Here is a 14,661-nt window from a genome sequence, read left to right on the forward strand (position 1 = left end):
GAAAATTACTATTTAAATCAGTTTTCAAAGCTGCATTTTTTTCGTTTGAGGGAAGTACAATATTTTCCTAAGAGTCTTCTTTTTATGTAGCAGAACTTCACCAGAACTCCAATGTTGGTACTTCTACATGGGAATGCTTTTTCTTCCCTTTTTTTTTTTTTTTAAAGAATTGTTCAACAGCCATGAACAGTGAACAGCATACGACATGTTGTTCAAGAGTACTACTATTGAAGGCTGTATGTCCACAAAACATAGTTTTTACATGTGCCATTACCTCCTCCTCCCATTTGAGTAAACAGAAGTACATGGCAAGCAAGTTAAGATAGTTTACCTACTTGAATCAAAAAGTAATCCTTAATACCTTTGCACATCCCTAGGATGCTTGTTTAGTACCACTAACTACTTAAATGTTTCTTAGTACCGCAACAAAGCACTTTTTTTTCCCCCAAGGTCAAATGAATATCAATGACTTTAAAAGTCAGAGGTTCTTACTTCACATAAACAAGACCCTTCCTCAGAAAACCAAAAAGGGTACACAGTCCACAGACACCAATCCCCACACCAAGAGCATGTACTAAAATGTTAGCAGCATCCAGTCTTTTCAGTTTGACTTTTATAAATGGTCAAGCAACTGATACTTTGCTCCAGGCTAGATTTTCGTCTAAGTTTGCTCAGTTCATGTAAAAGACACAGAAGTCACTTGCAAGTTTTCTTCATGGATTTCTTCGCCATACTGAATCTGCAGTAGGGGAAATGAAGGATGCTGGATGAAGTCATTAGAACATTAGCTTTTGTCCTTGAAGGTCTGTTATGGCCTGGGCCAGCACTCCACCTCTTTGGCCAACTTGAAACATTTTAGAAGTTATAGAGACATTCTTTCAATTTGGATTATTTGGGGGGGGGGGGGGGGGGGGGGGGGAGGGTAAAGAAATTACTTCTGTAAAAGTTTGCATTCACTTTTTCTATGTACTGTCCATTAAAAAGCAAACAAACAAGCACTGTCCCTAGCACTCTAAAGAATCCTATGTATTACTAAATTAAGATTTAATTAAAAGCTATTCTGTGGAATAAAAAATGAAGTACAAAGCAGCCATAAGATTTTAAAGAGTATCCTACCTGATGAGAGGAGCTTTCTGCAGCAGTCTGAAAATCCACTTAATGCTGCCAAATGGAGAGGAAACATCCCATGTATACCCCGCCTAAGATACACCATAATCAGGTATCACAGTTTCATTACAATTGAAATAAAACAAACACGACTGTGCCAAAGTATTCATGCATGGTTTGTTCACCAAACAATCTAATTAGATCACTGAGCCAACTGAAAACCTCACATATTAGACAATTTCTTACAAACTAGGCAGGATGCATTAATTCAATGCAATAGTTTATTAAAATTTTCAGTTATTTCATATACATTGCTTTACAGAGAAAAACTGATTCTCCTTCTTTTTGCATCAATTGTGATGTACTGTGTAGCTACTTAAAAGAACAGTACAGGATAATTCACAAAGTATTTCCTATTTCAAGTTAAATGCAATATAAAAAATCATACTAGTCTTGTTAGTCTAATAAATACGTTTCTAAATTCTCTCAGCTTGCATTCATGTCAGTAAATGTTACCTACTTTGCAGTGTCAGCACCACTCGTAATCAGAGTGTTGATTAATAGCTCATGGCCATATCTAGCTGCTATGTGCAAAGGAGTATTTCCATTCTTATCTTCACAGTCTATTTCAGCTCCTGTAATAAAAAAGTAATTATTACCTAGGAATACACATAGGCATACAGATACTTCTGTTAGAAAAAACAGTACTGATGATAATTTAAGCAACATTAATAACTGTCCGTGAACGACTGTTCTGGATTTCAATTTTGTAATGCTTTCAGTGCTATTTAGTATTAACAATAAGCAAAATGTATTTTCTTATCTACCAATACAGGACAAACCTTCTGCAACTTGGCTATGGAAGACAAATTAATACTTTTCCCTGCATTCTGAAAAAATAAACAACTCTTTCAAACTTTATAGGCAGAGATACCAGACTCCACCATTAACTGAACTACTACTGGACACTGGATATAAACAAAAACCAACAAACTTTCAGCACATTGCTATCAATAGAGAAGAGGAAAATACTTGTAATATCGGAAAGCTGATGACAAAACGACTCCTACCCATTTTTTATTTTTATTTTTATTTTTTATTTTTTTTACCGTTTTGAATGATGGTTTGAGATCTTGAAAATCTACCATGGATTGCTGTCATGTGCAAAGGTGTTTTCCCATCTTTACTCTGAAAAAGAAAAAAAACAACAACAGTGTTTACTTATAACCAGAGTAATCCATCAGAACTGACAAAGGAAAAGGACATACTTGTCTCCCCTCTACTCTCTCCTTTAAATTCTTCCTGGTAAGCTTTTCAAAAGAGCTGCTCTTAATCAGTCTTCCAGCTCTGGGTGACAACTCAATGAAGCCTGTTCACTCACAATTATGCCTTTCGGATAATCACTCTCAAGAGGCTGATGACAGCACACAATGTCAGCAACGAGCCTATGCCCCCCACCCAAGTCTAAAATAACAAAATGCTTCTTTAAATTAAATTTGTTTCTTGAAAAGAAAGCAATTTTATTTTTCATTATTATCCATATACTTACAATGGATCTTTACACATTATATTAGAAGACAACACATTAAAAAGCTCACATGTTCCACTAATATTTCTGTAAAGCAATACTTGAAAGTAATTTATCATAAACCACCAGTAATCCTAGGGTAGAACTATTCAAACATAATAGGCATTATACATTTGAAACGCATACCAAGCGTACGCTTAGTCATTCACCAAGTAAATATGCCCTTCAAGTAGGCCAACAATAATGCATAAGAGACTTGCAATTTTTAACAGCACAATCTAAACACACTTACAGAAACAGTTTTTTCTGTGATTATTACTTTAGGATGACTTTTTTTCCTATACTTTATCATACATAATGGAAAGCTTTACTGCAGAAAAGAGTTCTTACAAATGCACATAAAAATTGTAAACCCGACAGTCAGAAAATAAAAGCACTTTTGTTTGCAAGTGAAAGAGGGAAGGGGGAACATACAATACGAGCATATGTTTTGAAATATCATTGATCACTGCTGCGCAAAAGTGTCTCCCCATCTTTACTCTTCCTTTGAAACCAAATGACCAAGCTTCTAAGGATGTGTTACTTAAAATCTGCTACGGATCCTTTTAGATGGACTTGAACATGGAATTTTTTGTAACATCACTGCAAAAAGCAGCATATAACAGCTATAACAACGAAATTATGGGAAATATCAACTTCTCAGACCTGGACTGAAAGAAATAAAACACCTTATGACAACAGCCAAGGTGTCTCCAGATGTCTCAGCTAGCAGATTTCTTTGACAGTAAATAACCCAAAAGGCACATTCAAATATATATAGTAATAGCAAAGAAACATGGAAAAATTAATTGAAATCCACTAGAGGAATTGGACAATCATTTTTACTTCAAGAACTTCTGTCACTGAAGGCCTTAAAAAAGGCCAAATAAACACGGCATAAACAACAACTTCCCTAAGCAATCTCTAACCTCTGATTTATTTATTTTTGCAAAGATAATTTTCTTTTAACGTCTACCTACCTCTATCTAACCATAAATATATGAAAAATGACTGTATAAATAAGCTTAGTTTGAATGAGGGACCAAAAGCTGCTTTGGTAACTAACATTATAAAATTGAAAGAAGAAAACTTTGAGAATGTAAGGAAATAAATTAGTCAAGTCAACAAAAGACAGAAGAATTTTAGGTGGTGCTAAAACTGTAGTTTTACAGACGGTGCTAAAACTGTATCTCAAATGAAGGCTAATAAGAAGATGGAACAGAAAAAAAACAAATCCAAGTCTCACTAACAGAGCACCTCACAGGGACATTAAATATAATCTAATGTGACATTATCAGAAACTAAATAGTGTAGTGATCGAGCAAGTTGTCAAAAGACAACATAAGAACAGCAAAATAAGCAACAAAATAATTTTCCAGTTCAAAGGAAAAAAAACACCATACAATCAATAATGTATTTTTAGATTCACTCTGCTCCAGTTTACTTTAAAAAGCATGTAACGCAGATTTGTAAGACGATGGATTTCATTATTCACAGCGTCTCTCTCCAGTCTAATAGTCTCAGATTTCTTTGCAACTCAGAAATAGTACAATACGCAACTGTCTATCAACATATAAACATAGAAAAGGTATAAAATTAAATTAAGGTGATGATTTCCACATTGAATATGAACTTCTAGGTATAAGATGGGTATTTAGAATTCCCTTCTTGGACATTGCCACTAGGGAAGGATATACAGAATCAGAACAAGGAATCAAGTTTCTTAGGTAATGAGACAGTATTCCTCAACGTATTGGGCAAAATCTTCATTACCGTTTCCTGAGATGCCAGGAGGTTGAGCTTCATAAGCAAGGAGGTTATCTTCAAAACTTTTGCTTCAATCTCCTTTTTTTCCTGCCCTCAAGGTCTTACATCTAAATATTAAGGTAAATATAGCTGTCCAATCTTACAAGATTTGATAGCACGTGACTAAGTAGCTATGGGCTAATGATAACTTTTAACTGTATTCACTGAAACTCAGCTATGTGTGGGTTAACAGGAAAGAAGTCACTCTATCACTAGAGAAAACATATGCACAAAATACTTAGGATCAGAAAAAAATGCTAAGAGCAGTAATTTCTATTAGACTGAAACAATGAATACGCAGCACAAGGTGTTCTGTGAAGTTAGTACTCAGATATTAACTATACTTAGGCTACCAAGCTTTACTGAGGGCCAGGGGAAATGCGGGTCTCCAAGTGAAATCTCCCTCTAGCAACAATTCCTATGTTCTAGTATCAGAAATGGAAATAAAATACTTATTCTATTTAGGACACAGAATTTTCAAGCACCCAGGGGGTCCATAAAATAATTAATACCATCCTATTTGAAAGTGTTCTTCCTTGCATGGAAATCCTGAATGGTGAGGAACGAGCACTGCAACAATGAGCGGTACGTAACAGTAGTATATGGGTACTGACAAAGTACAAGAACAATTATGAAATGATGCCCTACCCCTACAGAGGTGATAAAAAGCAATTATATGAACTATTATATGAACTACTTTGAACTTCATCCTCAGTATCTGGAAACTGAACATGTTTGCTTTCAATAAATACTTCTTAAAATCCTCTAAAAGCATCCCATTTTAACTATACAAATTATTATTAGCCACAGAACAGTTTCTGATTTAGTTTCCCCCTACTATTTTTTTTAGGGATTATTCTTCTGATTAACTCCAAGATTCATCTTCACAGGCTTTTCCAGGGAAGCAGATGTTGACTTGGAAATTATTTTTTTTTGCCTCAGTACTTGCACTTTTCAGCATTGCAAGTGGTAAGTTTTCATATACAAAGCAAGGCTGTCCACACCTTCAGGTCTAGATTCCCAGGCCAAAATCAGTCACAGATAGAAATCCACAGAAATGTTATTAACAGAATTACAATGGAGACACATGTTGGTGCACAAACAAGGACCAATTATATTTTCCAGCTATAATTGCTTGAAACCTCTACACAACCCTACTTGTTTAATTTTGCACTTCATAGTTCTGCTACTTAGTAAATCAACATGTTGTAATTACAGCCACATATATCTTAAGCTGGTGAGGTGGGGATTGGACTCTTCTCCCAAGCACCAAGTGATGAGGGGAAATGGCCCCAGGTTGCACCAGGAGAGGTTTAGGTTGGATGTTAGGAGAAATTTCTTCTCAGAAAGAGTTGTGCAGCATTGGAATAGGCTGCCCAGGGAAGTGGTTGAGTCACCACCCCTGGAGGTCTTCAAGAAACATGTAAATTTAGAACTTAGTGGTGGGTTAGTGGTGGACTTCAGTACTAGGTTAAAGGTTGGACTAGATGATCTTAGAGGTCTTTTCCAACCTGGATGATTCTGTGATAGCGACTAACCCTTTCCATTATAAAGGCCTTTTCTTCTGAAACAAAACTTCAGTAGCCTGATCTGTACCAAGCTCTTAGGAGACTTCAGCTGAAGTTCTCAGCTCTCTGATATGCTTCAGGCAGCAGTTTCCAGCCATCAGGTTTAAAATATATATATATTCTCTCGTATCAGAGTATGCTTTTAAAAGAAAGCCTGGGTTCACCCATGTGAAAACTTATGATCATTTATTTATTATTAATCAGAGGAACTATCAAATCTAGGCTTTAGATCCAGTAACTTAAAATTGAGTGGGACGGAAGGCAACAATACATCTCTCTGATGCCAATGCATCTTTTGTTACCTACAAACAATTCACCCACATTGCAAACTTCAAAGAATTAGGAACATTGCCAGTCAATTTGAAGATATTAGCTGTTCTTTGCACAAATTTTGAGGTTATTTAGTATTACAACTGACTGAATGTAGTCAATACCTACAGCGTATACCATAATAAAGATTCTTATTTAAAGTTCAACCATAAAGATTATAGTAATCTTTAGCAGCGTTTAATTATCCTAACAGAATGTCGGAGATTTTTCATTTTCATTTCTAACCTATCATTAAGGTGTATTTGAAAATGAATAGCAAAAAAAAAACAAAAAAAAAACTTTGCTCACTGCACATTTTTCTGAAACGAACTCCTCCCCACTTTTTTCTTCTACATCAGATGTACAATGTCATGAGCCCTTGCAAACCAATGTATAGGGAAACAGTAATTCTTTGCTTAGCAATATTGATTCTTCTCTTTTTCTTCTTCTTTGTGCATGCAACATATGTACATAATCATTAGTATATTTAACATTGTGGGATTATTTTCATGACAGAACATACATTATTGAGAAATGTGGTTTCAAGGATGGAGGACAGAAGACAGCTCTGTAACGTTAAACCCTCAGTCATATCCAGTCTGGGACATCAGTAGAGCAGAAAGCTGGCAACAAGAATAACCGAACTGTGACCTGCAGATTTTATGACAAATTGGCTGTAAACCCTATAGTGTAGCTCTTTACATCTACAAGGCACTTCAGTGATGCATTTTTCCACAACTAATTTTAAGCACATTTTCATTAAAGGAACTCCACATTTAAATATATGTAAAAGTGAGCTGTAACATACATCTAAGATTTTTACAAATCAAATAAACTATTTTTAAACCACTCCCAAATTGTCAGTGGACTATATATTTTGTAGTAATAGACACATAATCGTATTTTAGAATTAGCAGAAAATTAGTGTGAAGTTCTTACATGAAAGTTAACCACAAAAAAAAAAAAAAAAAGATTTTTAACAATCTTTTAACTGTTCCAATATTCACCTCTGATTCAAATAGTGCTGAAATTGATAATAACTCTATTAACACACATAAAAAAAAAGAAACAAAAGTATAGGTACTTCTCTTCCTATGACAGGTGAGCAGAGATACAGGCAATTAGATACACTGTACTTTTGGACTCTTCCTTCCACATACCTATTTCCCACTTCCCCCAGCCTGTTGAGATACCCGATACTGAATACTTCTGAACACAATTAAGCTTTTATTACTTAAGTCAAAATTAGCTTTACACAAAAGAAAGATCTCATCTCTCTCATGCCTTGAGACGTTAACCTACACACAAAAGAAGATAATACAATATTTATGTTATAGTTTGCTTTTACACTTGTGTGGATTAGAAATTCTCTCTACACTAAGACTGGATTCTACAGAACACTCTGCAGCCAAAGACATGTGACCAAGTAGAGATGTTAAAAGAATGTCAAGACCATTCGCAAAGTTTTGCTGGAGTAATTCAAAATTCATCTATTCAAGACTTTCCATTGGCCTAATCTACTTACCTCTGTATTTTATATATATTTTACCCTTCATACAACTGCTCCAGCCATTAGCTGGTTCATACACGTTTCTCTGAAAAATCTTTTATTTCTTTTATGCTGTTTGTTTATAAGAAAAATACGTTCTTTTGCATTATGATTTGCTCTTACTCATATAAACAGACTCAGGAAAACAAGATGACAGGGACTTCTGACATTTAGACATAGTCAAGTTTGACCAGATAATATTGTCATCTTTTCCTTCTGGGCTACTTACTACATCCCATAGATTTAAGATTTAGACCAACTTTCTTGAAGCAATTTCATTTTTTCTATAATACTTTTCACAGAAGGACTCCAATTATCAGTAAGAACTTCTACACATTGCCCCAACAACAGTTTTGAGAAGTCACCTCTAATAAAGCTATAGTGCATCTATAAGAGTAAATGGATGACTTTGGATTCACCTACCCTCATATTTACATCTGCTCCGTTGCAGACCAAAAGTTCTAAACACAATGCTCCATGTGTCGACGCAGCAGCAAAGTGCAAAGGTGTAAAACCTTTCTCATTCATTTGATTCACATTAGCACCGCAGTCTATGAGTTCATTCACTACAACATCTTGTCCGTTGTAGCAAGCCACATGGAGTGGAGTATTTCCATAGGCATTTGGTTCATTCATCTGTCAACAACAACAACAAAAAAGATTAGTTAATAAGCAAAAACCTGTATTACTGCAGCGTTTAATTACCACAAAGAAAATTTGGTGTCATGAGACAACTTCATTATGCTTTTGAATTCTTCAAAGCCAGAAATTAAAAGCAAGGTCTGGATGTACTACTTTGACTGAGAAGGGGAAGAGTATAACTGTTTTTCAACTGAGCCAACCTCCTCCAATTGTGTCCACGCCAGTTTCCTGTATGCAGTATGCAACTGGATACACATGAAGAATGTCAACAGTGACAATTTGCACAGACATTACAGACTAGCAGCTTAAGCACATCAGGGATCTCTATCATTTCTCAACAGCACATGCAGGTTTCTGTTAAAAACAGGTGTCAAAAGGACTGAGAGTCTCCCCAAAATAAGTTTTAGCCTTTAAATCTAGAACTCCTAGATGCAGACACACACACACACACACAAATGCAGGCTGACTTCTTAATGAAATTCAGGACCTGAGGGTAACAGGAATTTTGGTTATGAACTACTTCTAAAATGTAAACACACATGCTTCGCTAATGAACAATAATATAAATGTCACTGTTTAAGTATCCAAGACAGGAAACATCAGATCTGATCTCTAAACCAAACAAGACTCTGAAGTATGTACTTTTTGTGAGTCGGGGAAGGGAAGGGGGAGAAATCAAATTTGTTGTGCACAATGGGATACTGAATTCTGATCTACTTCTCTAGATAAAACTTGGGCAGCATTCTGCAGCCTTGCAAAGGTAAAATATGATGCAAAATGTACCTTTCTTACATGGTTTCACAGTTTTCTGTTAACATACTTCCTATATGCAGGTACTGTACTGTCTTTTAATTTATTTTGCATTTCTACATTAATATGGCCTTCCTTAATCTAGTATTAAAGTTTCTGACAATCCATAACATTTCTCAAAGTATATGTGGTGTAAGAAATTCAGTAACATCTATATTTTACAAAGAACTGAGGCAAAAGAGTTCAATTTCCTGCAGTTCAAAAGGGATGTGTGTGGCAAAGCTAGGAACGGAATTCCTATTTCCTGAGTTCCAGTCTAAGGAGTCAGAAATGCCAAGTGAACAAAAATAGCATTAAACACAAATCTATTTCCAAATAATTCTGCAAAAACTGCAAAGCTCTAAAGTTACCTGGGGAAATTAAATTTTGTAACAAAAAAGCACAACAATAAAAAAACAAAGCACATGAAGATCGTCAGAAATACTTTCACTATTTTCACCATTTCATAAACACACACACAAATAGTGTACTACAATACTAATAAGAGCATTTCAAACAACAACAAAAATATCACTTTTATTCTTCCTTACATCAACTCCAAGGTCTAGAAGGTATTTGACTACACTGATCATCCCACTAGATGCTGCAGCATGTAAGGGTGTATATGATTTCTTGTCTTTGCACGTTACTTCAGCTCCATGGGCCACAAGTAATTTCACAACTTCAATATGACCTAAAAGAATAAAGACAAAACAAAACAAAAAAAGAAGCTGCATTTTATATTACTCAGAACAGATTTACAAATGGAATAATTGTACAATTATTGTAATACAAACTGAACATTATTCATTTGGACCTAATCAGGAAAGTAAGGAGTTGTTCCTCTAATTCTTTCATGAACTATAAAAGCCACATACACTATTCATCTCCAGAGGAGGGTATTTCAACATAACCCCCCTCCAGTAATCACACTATTGCAAGGCACAGTCGAGCTCTTTCCTTGACCACGTCTCCTGTTTCAGCTTTCAGGCTACTGTGACGCTGTGCTCCAAGAGAGAAGCTATGAAAAGGAGGAAGCCAAAAATCTGTCCTTCTTGCTCAGTTAATTTAATTGCCAAACAAATCTATTATTGAAAACACAAAAACTTGTGCCACGTAGACAATCATGACAAAGTCTGCAGAATAAAGGAGAACACTCAGTGTAAATAGACTGATAGATTTAGTGCTTTACCTGAATCATAGACAGAAAGAAGTAGGATTTGTTGTTTTACCTTTCAAGTGAAACCCTTATCTCAGTTTTAAAAAAATGTGGGGGAGAGGGGAAGGAGGGGAACACTGAATACTTACGGTTATCCAGTCAGACATTTAAGTACCATGCATCAAATCCAACTCTGAGTTTAAGTGCTTCATAAACAGAGGGGGACTGCTATTTCAATGATTAAAATAATGCGCACAGGTTTGGAAAGGAAATATCTACCCGAAGGAATACAAAGATGTTTTAATAAACTTTCAGTCACCACAGCACTGCATGCCTCCAAAATACACAGAGACCCTCACCTAGCTATACAGATCAGAAGCACACAGAGCTAACCAGTGCAATGGGAGGTGCTGCAGCATTTCATTTCTGCATTACTTCAGTATTGCAGGAAAGACCAAGAAAGAGAAATTTAAACATGATACTCATCTTATTACCCAAACAGAGCGGGGACAAGAATGAAAACAAGCCCTGTATGACGGACAGAAGACAAAAGATATTGAAAGTGGCGAAAGGAAGAGAAATACTGAACAGAACAGCGGCACAGAACTTTAAAGTGAAGGGAAAAAAAAAACATCAAAAATCCCTGACCTGCATTTAATTGCAAGCAGCAATCAGTGGAAGACACTCACACAGAAGAACGAGACACTTCAAGTAGGAAGCACTCAGGAGCCATTCCCACACGCTGACAAGGGCAGCGCTAACACTCACGAACCCAAGTCCATTTTGGTTGCAGCATTACAGCTGGACAGCAAAGGAGACGGGTGAAAAGCAGGAAGGAAGGGAAACAATGGATGTAACCCTATAAAGTTATTTATAGGAGAATGACGAAAAGCCTTATTTCTTTTTTACTCTACGGTCTATTTTATACAGTGGAAAAGCTTTAAGGCTTTCTTCTAATAACTGGAGCAGTGTAAAATGGCTGGAAATTGTGAGGGAGAGATATCAGGTTTTCTTTTGCTTGTTTGAACTTCTCTAAGAGTTCTTTTTTCAACCTCTATTGTGTGCAAATATTTCTAGGATGACAGACATCAGATAAATTACATTTTTCCCACTCTGTTCATTAAGAGAATTTCCTGCTAATAGCCTATGAAATAGCACTCATTAAAATTGGAATAAATGTAGCTCATCTGAAAAACAGACTTTTTTTTTCCATCTTGGTGAGCACAAGCCAGAAAACGTCTATCTGATATTTGTCAAATCTCTTCCATCTCGTGCATTTACTTTCATTCAACAAAATTTTGCAAACAATCACCTTAAAGTGGTTGAACGTCCTGTCAAAGAAATTTCTCTGCATATATAAGCAGATTACAAAATACTAATACAAAATATTCCAAAGAATGTTGGATCAATAATGAAGGCTGTTCTCCGACTTCTCTGTTTAACTGATATCAGTACTTGTAGTGCAATATCACGGGGTTTCAAAAAATAACTTAAGACTATTAATGCTGTCACAATCTCTTCAAAATTTACTTTACATCTTCAAATCTTTTCTTCTGAAGACATCTCAGCACTGTCCTATTGTTCTTTTTAGCATCTCACATATGGATTTCACAGCCTTATTTTACATTGCTGTCAGATTATTTCAGACCTGTACTGGCAGGGACATATAACTAATTTGAAATTGGCCTAAACCACAGAAATCTGCTAAGACAGTAGTTAATAATTCTACTTTTGAACCAATCCAGGCATTTGTGAGATGATCACTTTTATGTGAAGCCTAAATCTGTAAATGAGTGCTTCTTTTTCATTTGTAAAGACTAGAACTTTTAGTCCTTGGACTAAAGCATATTTCATACAATGAACAACTCATTGTCAATCCCCTGAAACTCAGGGTAAGGTTTTTCAACAAACGGTATTTAAATAGGGTAAGTTAACACACACATGCACGCTGCTCTTTTGCTTTGCTCGGTAGTTGATTTTAAAACTTTATTTCTATGTTTAAGTTATTGCTTCCATTTCCTCTTTCACGGCAAGACTGGGAAAGCAGTTGTAAGATACTCGATGTCACTACTTTTTGAATAACAGATGAGAAATGTGTTTAATTAGCAACTTCAAATCCATTGTTAAGAACTGCTCCTCCCCCCTCCCATACACATTACAAAGCATTATGCTTATTTATAAGCAAGTGTCTAATTTCTAATGATGAACATGAGTATCAAACTGCATATTCAGGGACATTTTGCCTAAGATCAGATTGCCAAGGCAGAGCTACCCTAGACTTACAGATGTCTACATAACCTCCCAGTTTATGCATTTATTTATTTTTTTGGTTTGATATCAGATACAATAAAATTGTTAATTTTACTCAGAGAAGGGGCAGTAGAGAAATTATTCTCCTTGTACATTAATTTAAATACAAGATGCTCCTTTGTAAACCACAGTTCAAAGTTTTCACTGAGACGGTAGGTTCAAGTCCTATTTTTATCTTAGACTAACTGAAAAAAAAACCACACAATGTTCACATCTTTAAATCACCTCTGAAAAAAATATCTTGTAAAGAATATGACCACGTTCTCCTAAATGTTCTTCTCTTTAAGTTTCATACGATGGTAATATATGCATACAAATATGTATTTTCTAGGGAAATCTAACATTTCGTGATACTAAATACAAAGAAAAATGCAAATCATCGAAACATAACAGGAACAACAAATCACATATGATCACATTTTAGTTCCATATTTCATCTTCAAGTTCCCAGGCATGTAGATTCACACAAGACTGATGCTACTGCTTTTACTTTTTTCCCTTGGCTGGATAAGGTTATGAAACAATAAGCTAAAATGCTGAATAACAAGTAAGACTATGGAATCATCAACTGTTTTCTTCTTGAAATTGGTACTGAAACTTTGCTGTTCACTGTTCATATATGGCACATTGCACACGTCAAAGAAGAATTTCAGACTTTTTCTGAAAGTTAGAGGCATAAAATGAACATGTGTTTTGAAGTGGTTTTTGGCTTCTGAACAGGCACAATACATGGCAATGACAAATACAATCAGCAGTTGCATGTGAATTACTTAGAAGCAAGCTGGCATAACCATCCTCTGAGGCGCCTCTTGTAGTAATTGGTTGCTTTTTGTTCAGCACTACTGCAAAGTTTCACCTATGATTAGACTCCTGCTGAGTAAGGAACATAGTTTCCTCTTTTTAGAAAAAAAAAAATGATTTTTCTTTTTCAAACAAATTCATTTTCCTACCACAAAAACATATTTACATGGCAATTCGAAGTGTACTATTAATGGTTTTCTGGCAGATTCACAGATAACTTTAATGCTTATCTTCTAAGTATTTTTCCCAGAAATACACAAAACCACTAAATGTAAGGTGATTTTTTTTTTTTTTTAACTACCACAATAGTAATCAACTGCAAATATGTACATACCCATATATGCTGCCCAGTGTATAGCTCTTCTGTCTTTCTTGTCAAATGCATTAATATTGGCTCCTCTAGACAACAGTAAGCTGACCATCTGGGACAAACAGAAAGAAAAGAAATCCTTTATTCAAAATGGAAAAGTCTACTTAAAATTTAGGCTAAGAAAATCATAGGAGAAGACAAAAATGTGTGTGTTTCAAAGAATTTCAATATGTGTGGTTTTGAATATTCCACATGCTTAAAAAATTGGTCATCCATCTTGGCAGCAATAACAAAGTGACTGTAAGGAACAGAAAATTCAACACCAACAAAAATATTTATAAATTAAATATGACAAACCTGTGGAATCTTTGAGATCTTCAGGCTAAGGGATGTACTAAAGGCAATCGCTAAAAGCAAGCCTACTGCCAATTTGTCTCCAATTACCTACCACAATTACTGTAAGAATTTCTCAAGAATCACTTTTCAGGGTTTGAAAACTAGTAAGTTGGAGCTTATTGCATATACTTTCTCCACTTTCAGTGGCAACAGATTCCGTATATTCACTATCTACTGAACAGAAAAATATCTTTTTTTTTTTTCCATTTTAAATTTATCTATTACTAGTTTAGACTCCGGTTAACTCAGATAAATTTGCTTATGTCTTTATAGAGGTATGGTATAATAATACTCCAACTAAATGGTGTAACACAACCAATCTGTACACAGATCCATGCAAAAGACAAA

The 14,661-nt window shown here is 35.3% G+C and overlaps 1 protein-coding gene across 2 annotated transcripts in view; it reads right to left on the reverse strand.

Moving 5' to 3' along the window:
* ANKRD28 (ankyrin repeat domain 28) overlaps positions 1-14,661 on the reverse strand; it is a 118,932-nt gene that overhangs the window by 27,522 nt on the left and 76,749 nt on the right. For both annotated transcript variants that reach the window (XM_050709283.1, XM_035556435.2), the window contains exons 6-11: positions 13,942-14,029; positions 9,889-10,031; positions 8,330-8,542; positions 2,217-2,295; positions 1,628-1,742; positions 1,117-1,199 (exon numbers count right to left, since the gene is read on the reverse strand). In XM_050709283.1, the coding sequence (XP_050565240.1) occupies positions 1,117-1,199; positions 1,628-1,742; positions 2,217-2,295; positions 8,330-8,542; positions 9,889-10,031; positions 13,942-14,029 (721 nt within the window). The remainder of the gene's footprint in view (positions 1-1,116; positions 1,200-1,627; positions 1,743-2,216; positions 2,296-8,329; positions 8,543-9,888; positions 10,032-13,941; positions 14,030-14,661) is intronic.

Source organism: Cygnus atratus, chromosome 2 (genome assembly GCF_013377495.2).
Source record: "Cygnus atratus isolate AKBS03 ecotype Queensland, Australia chromosome 2, CAtr_DNAZoo_HiC_assembly, whole genome shotgun sequence".
Taxonomy (NCBI): Eukaryota; Metazoa; Chordata; class Aves; order Anseriformes; family Anatidae; genus Cygnus; species Cygnus atratus.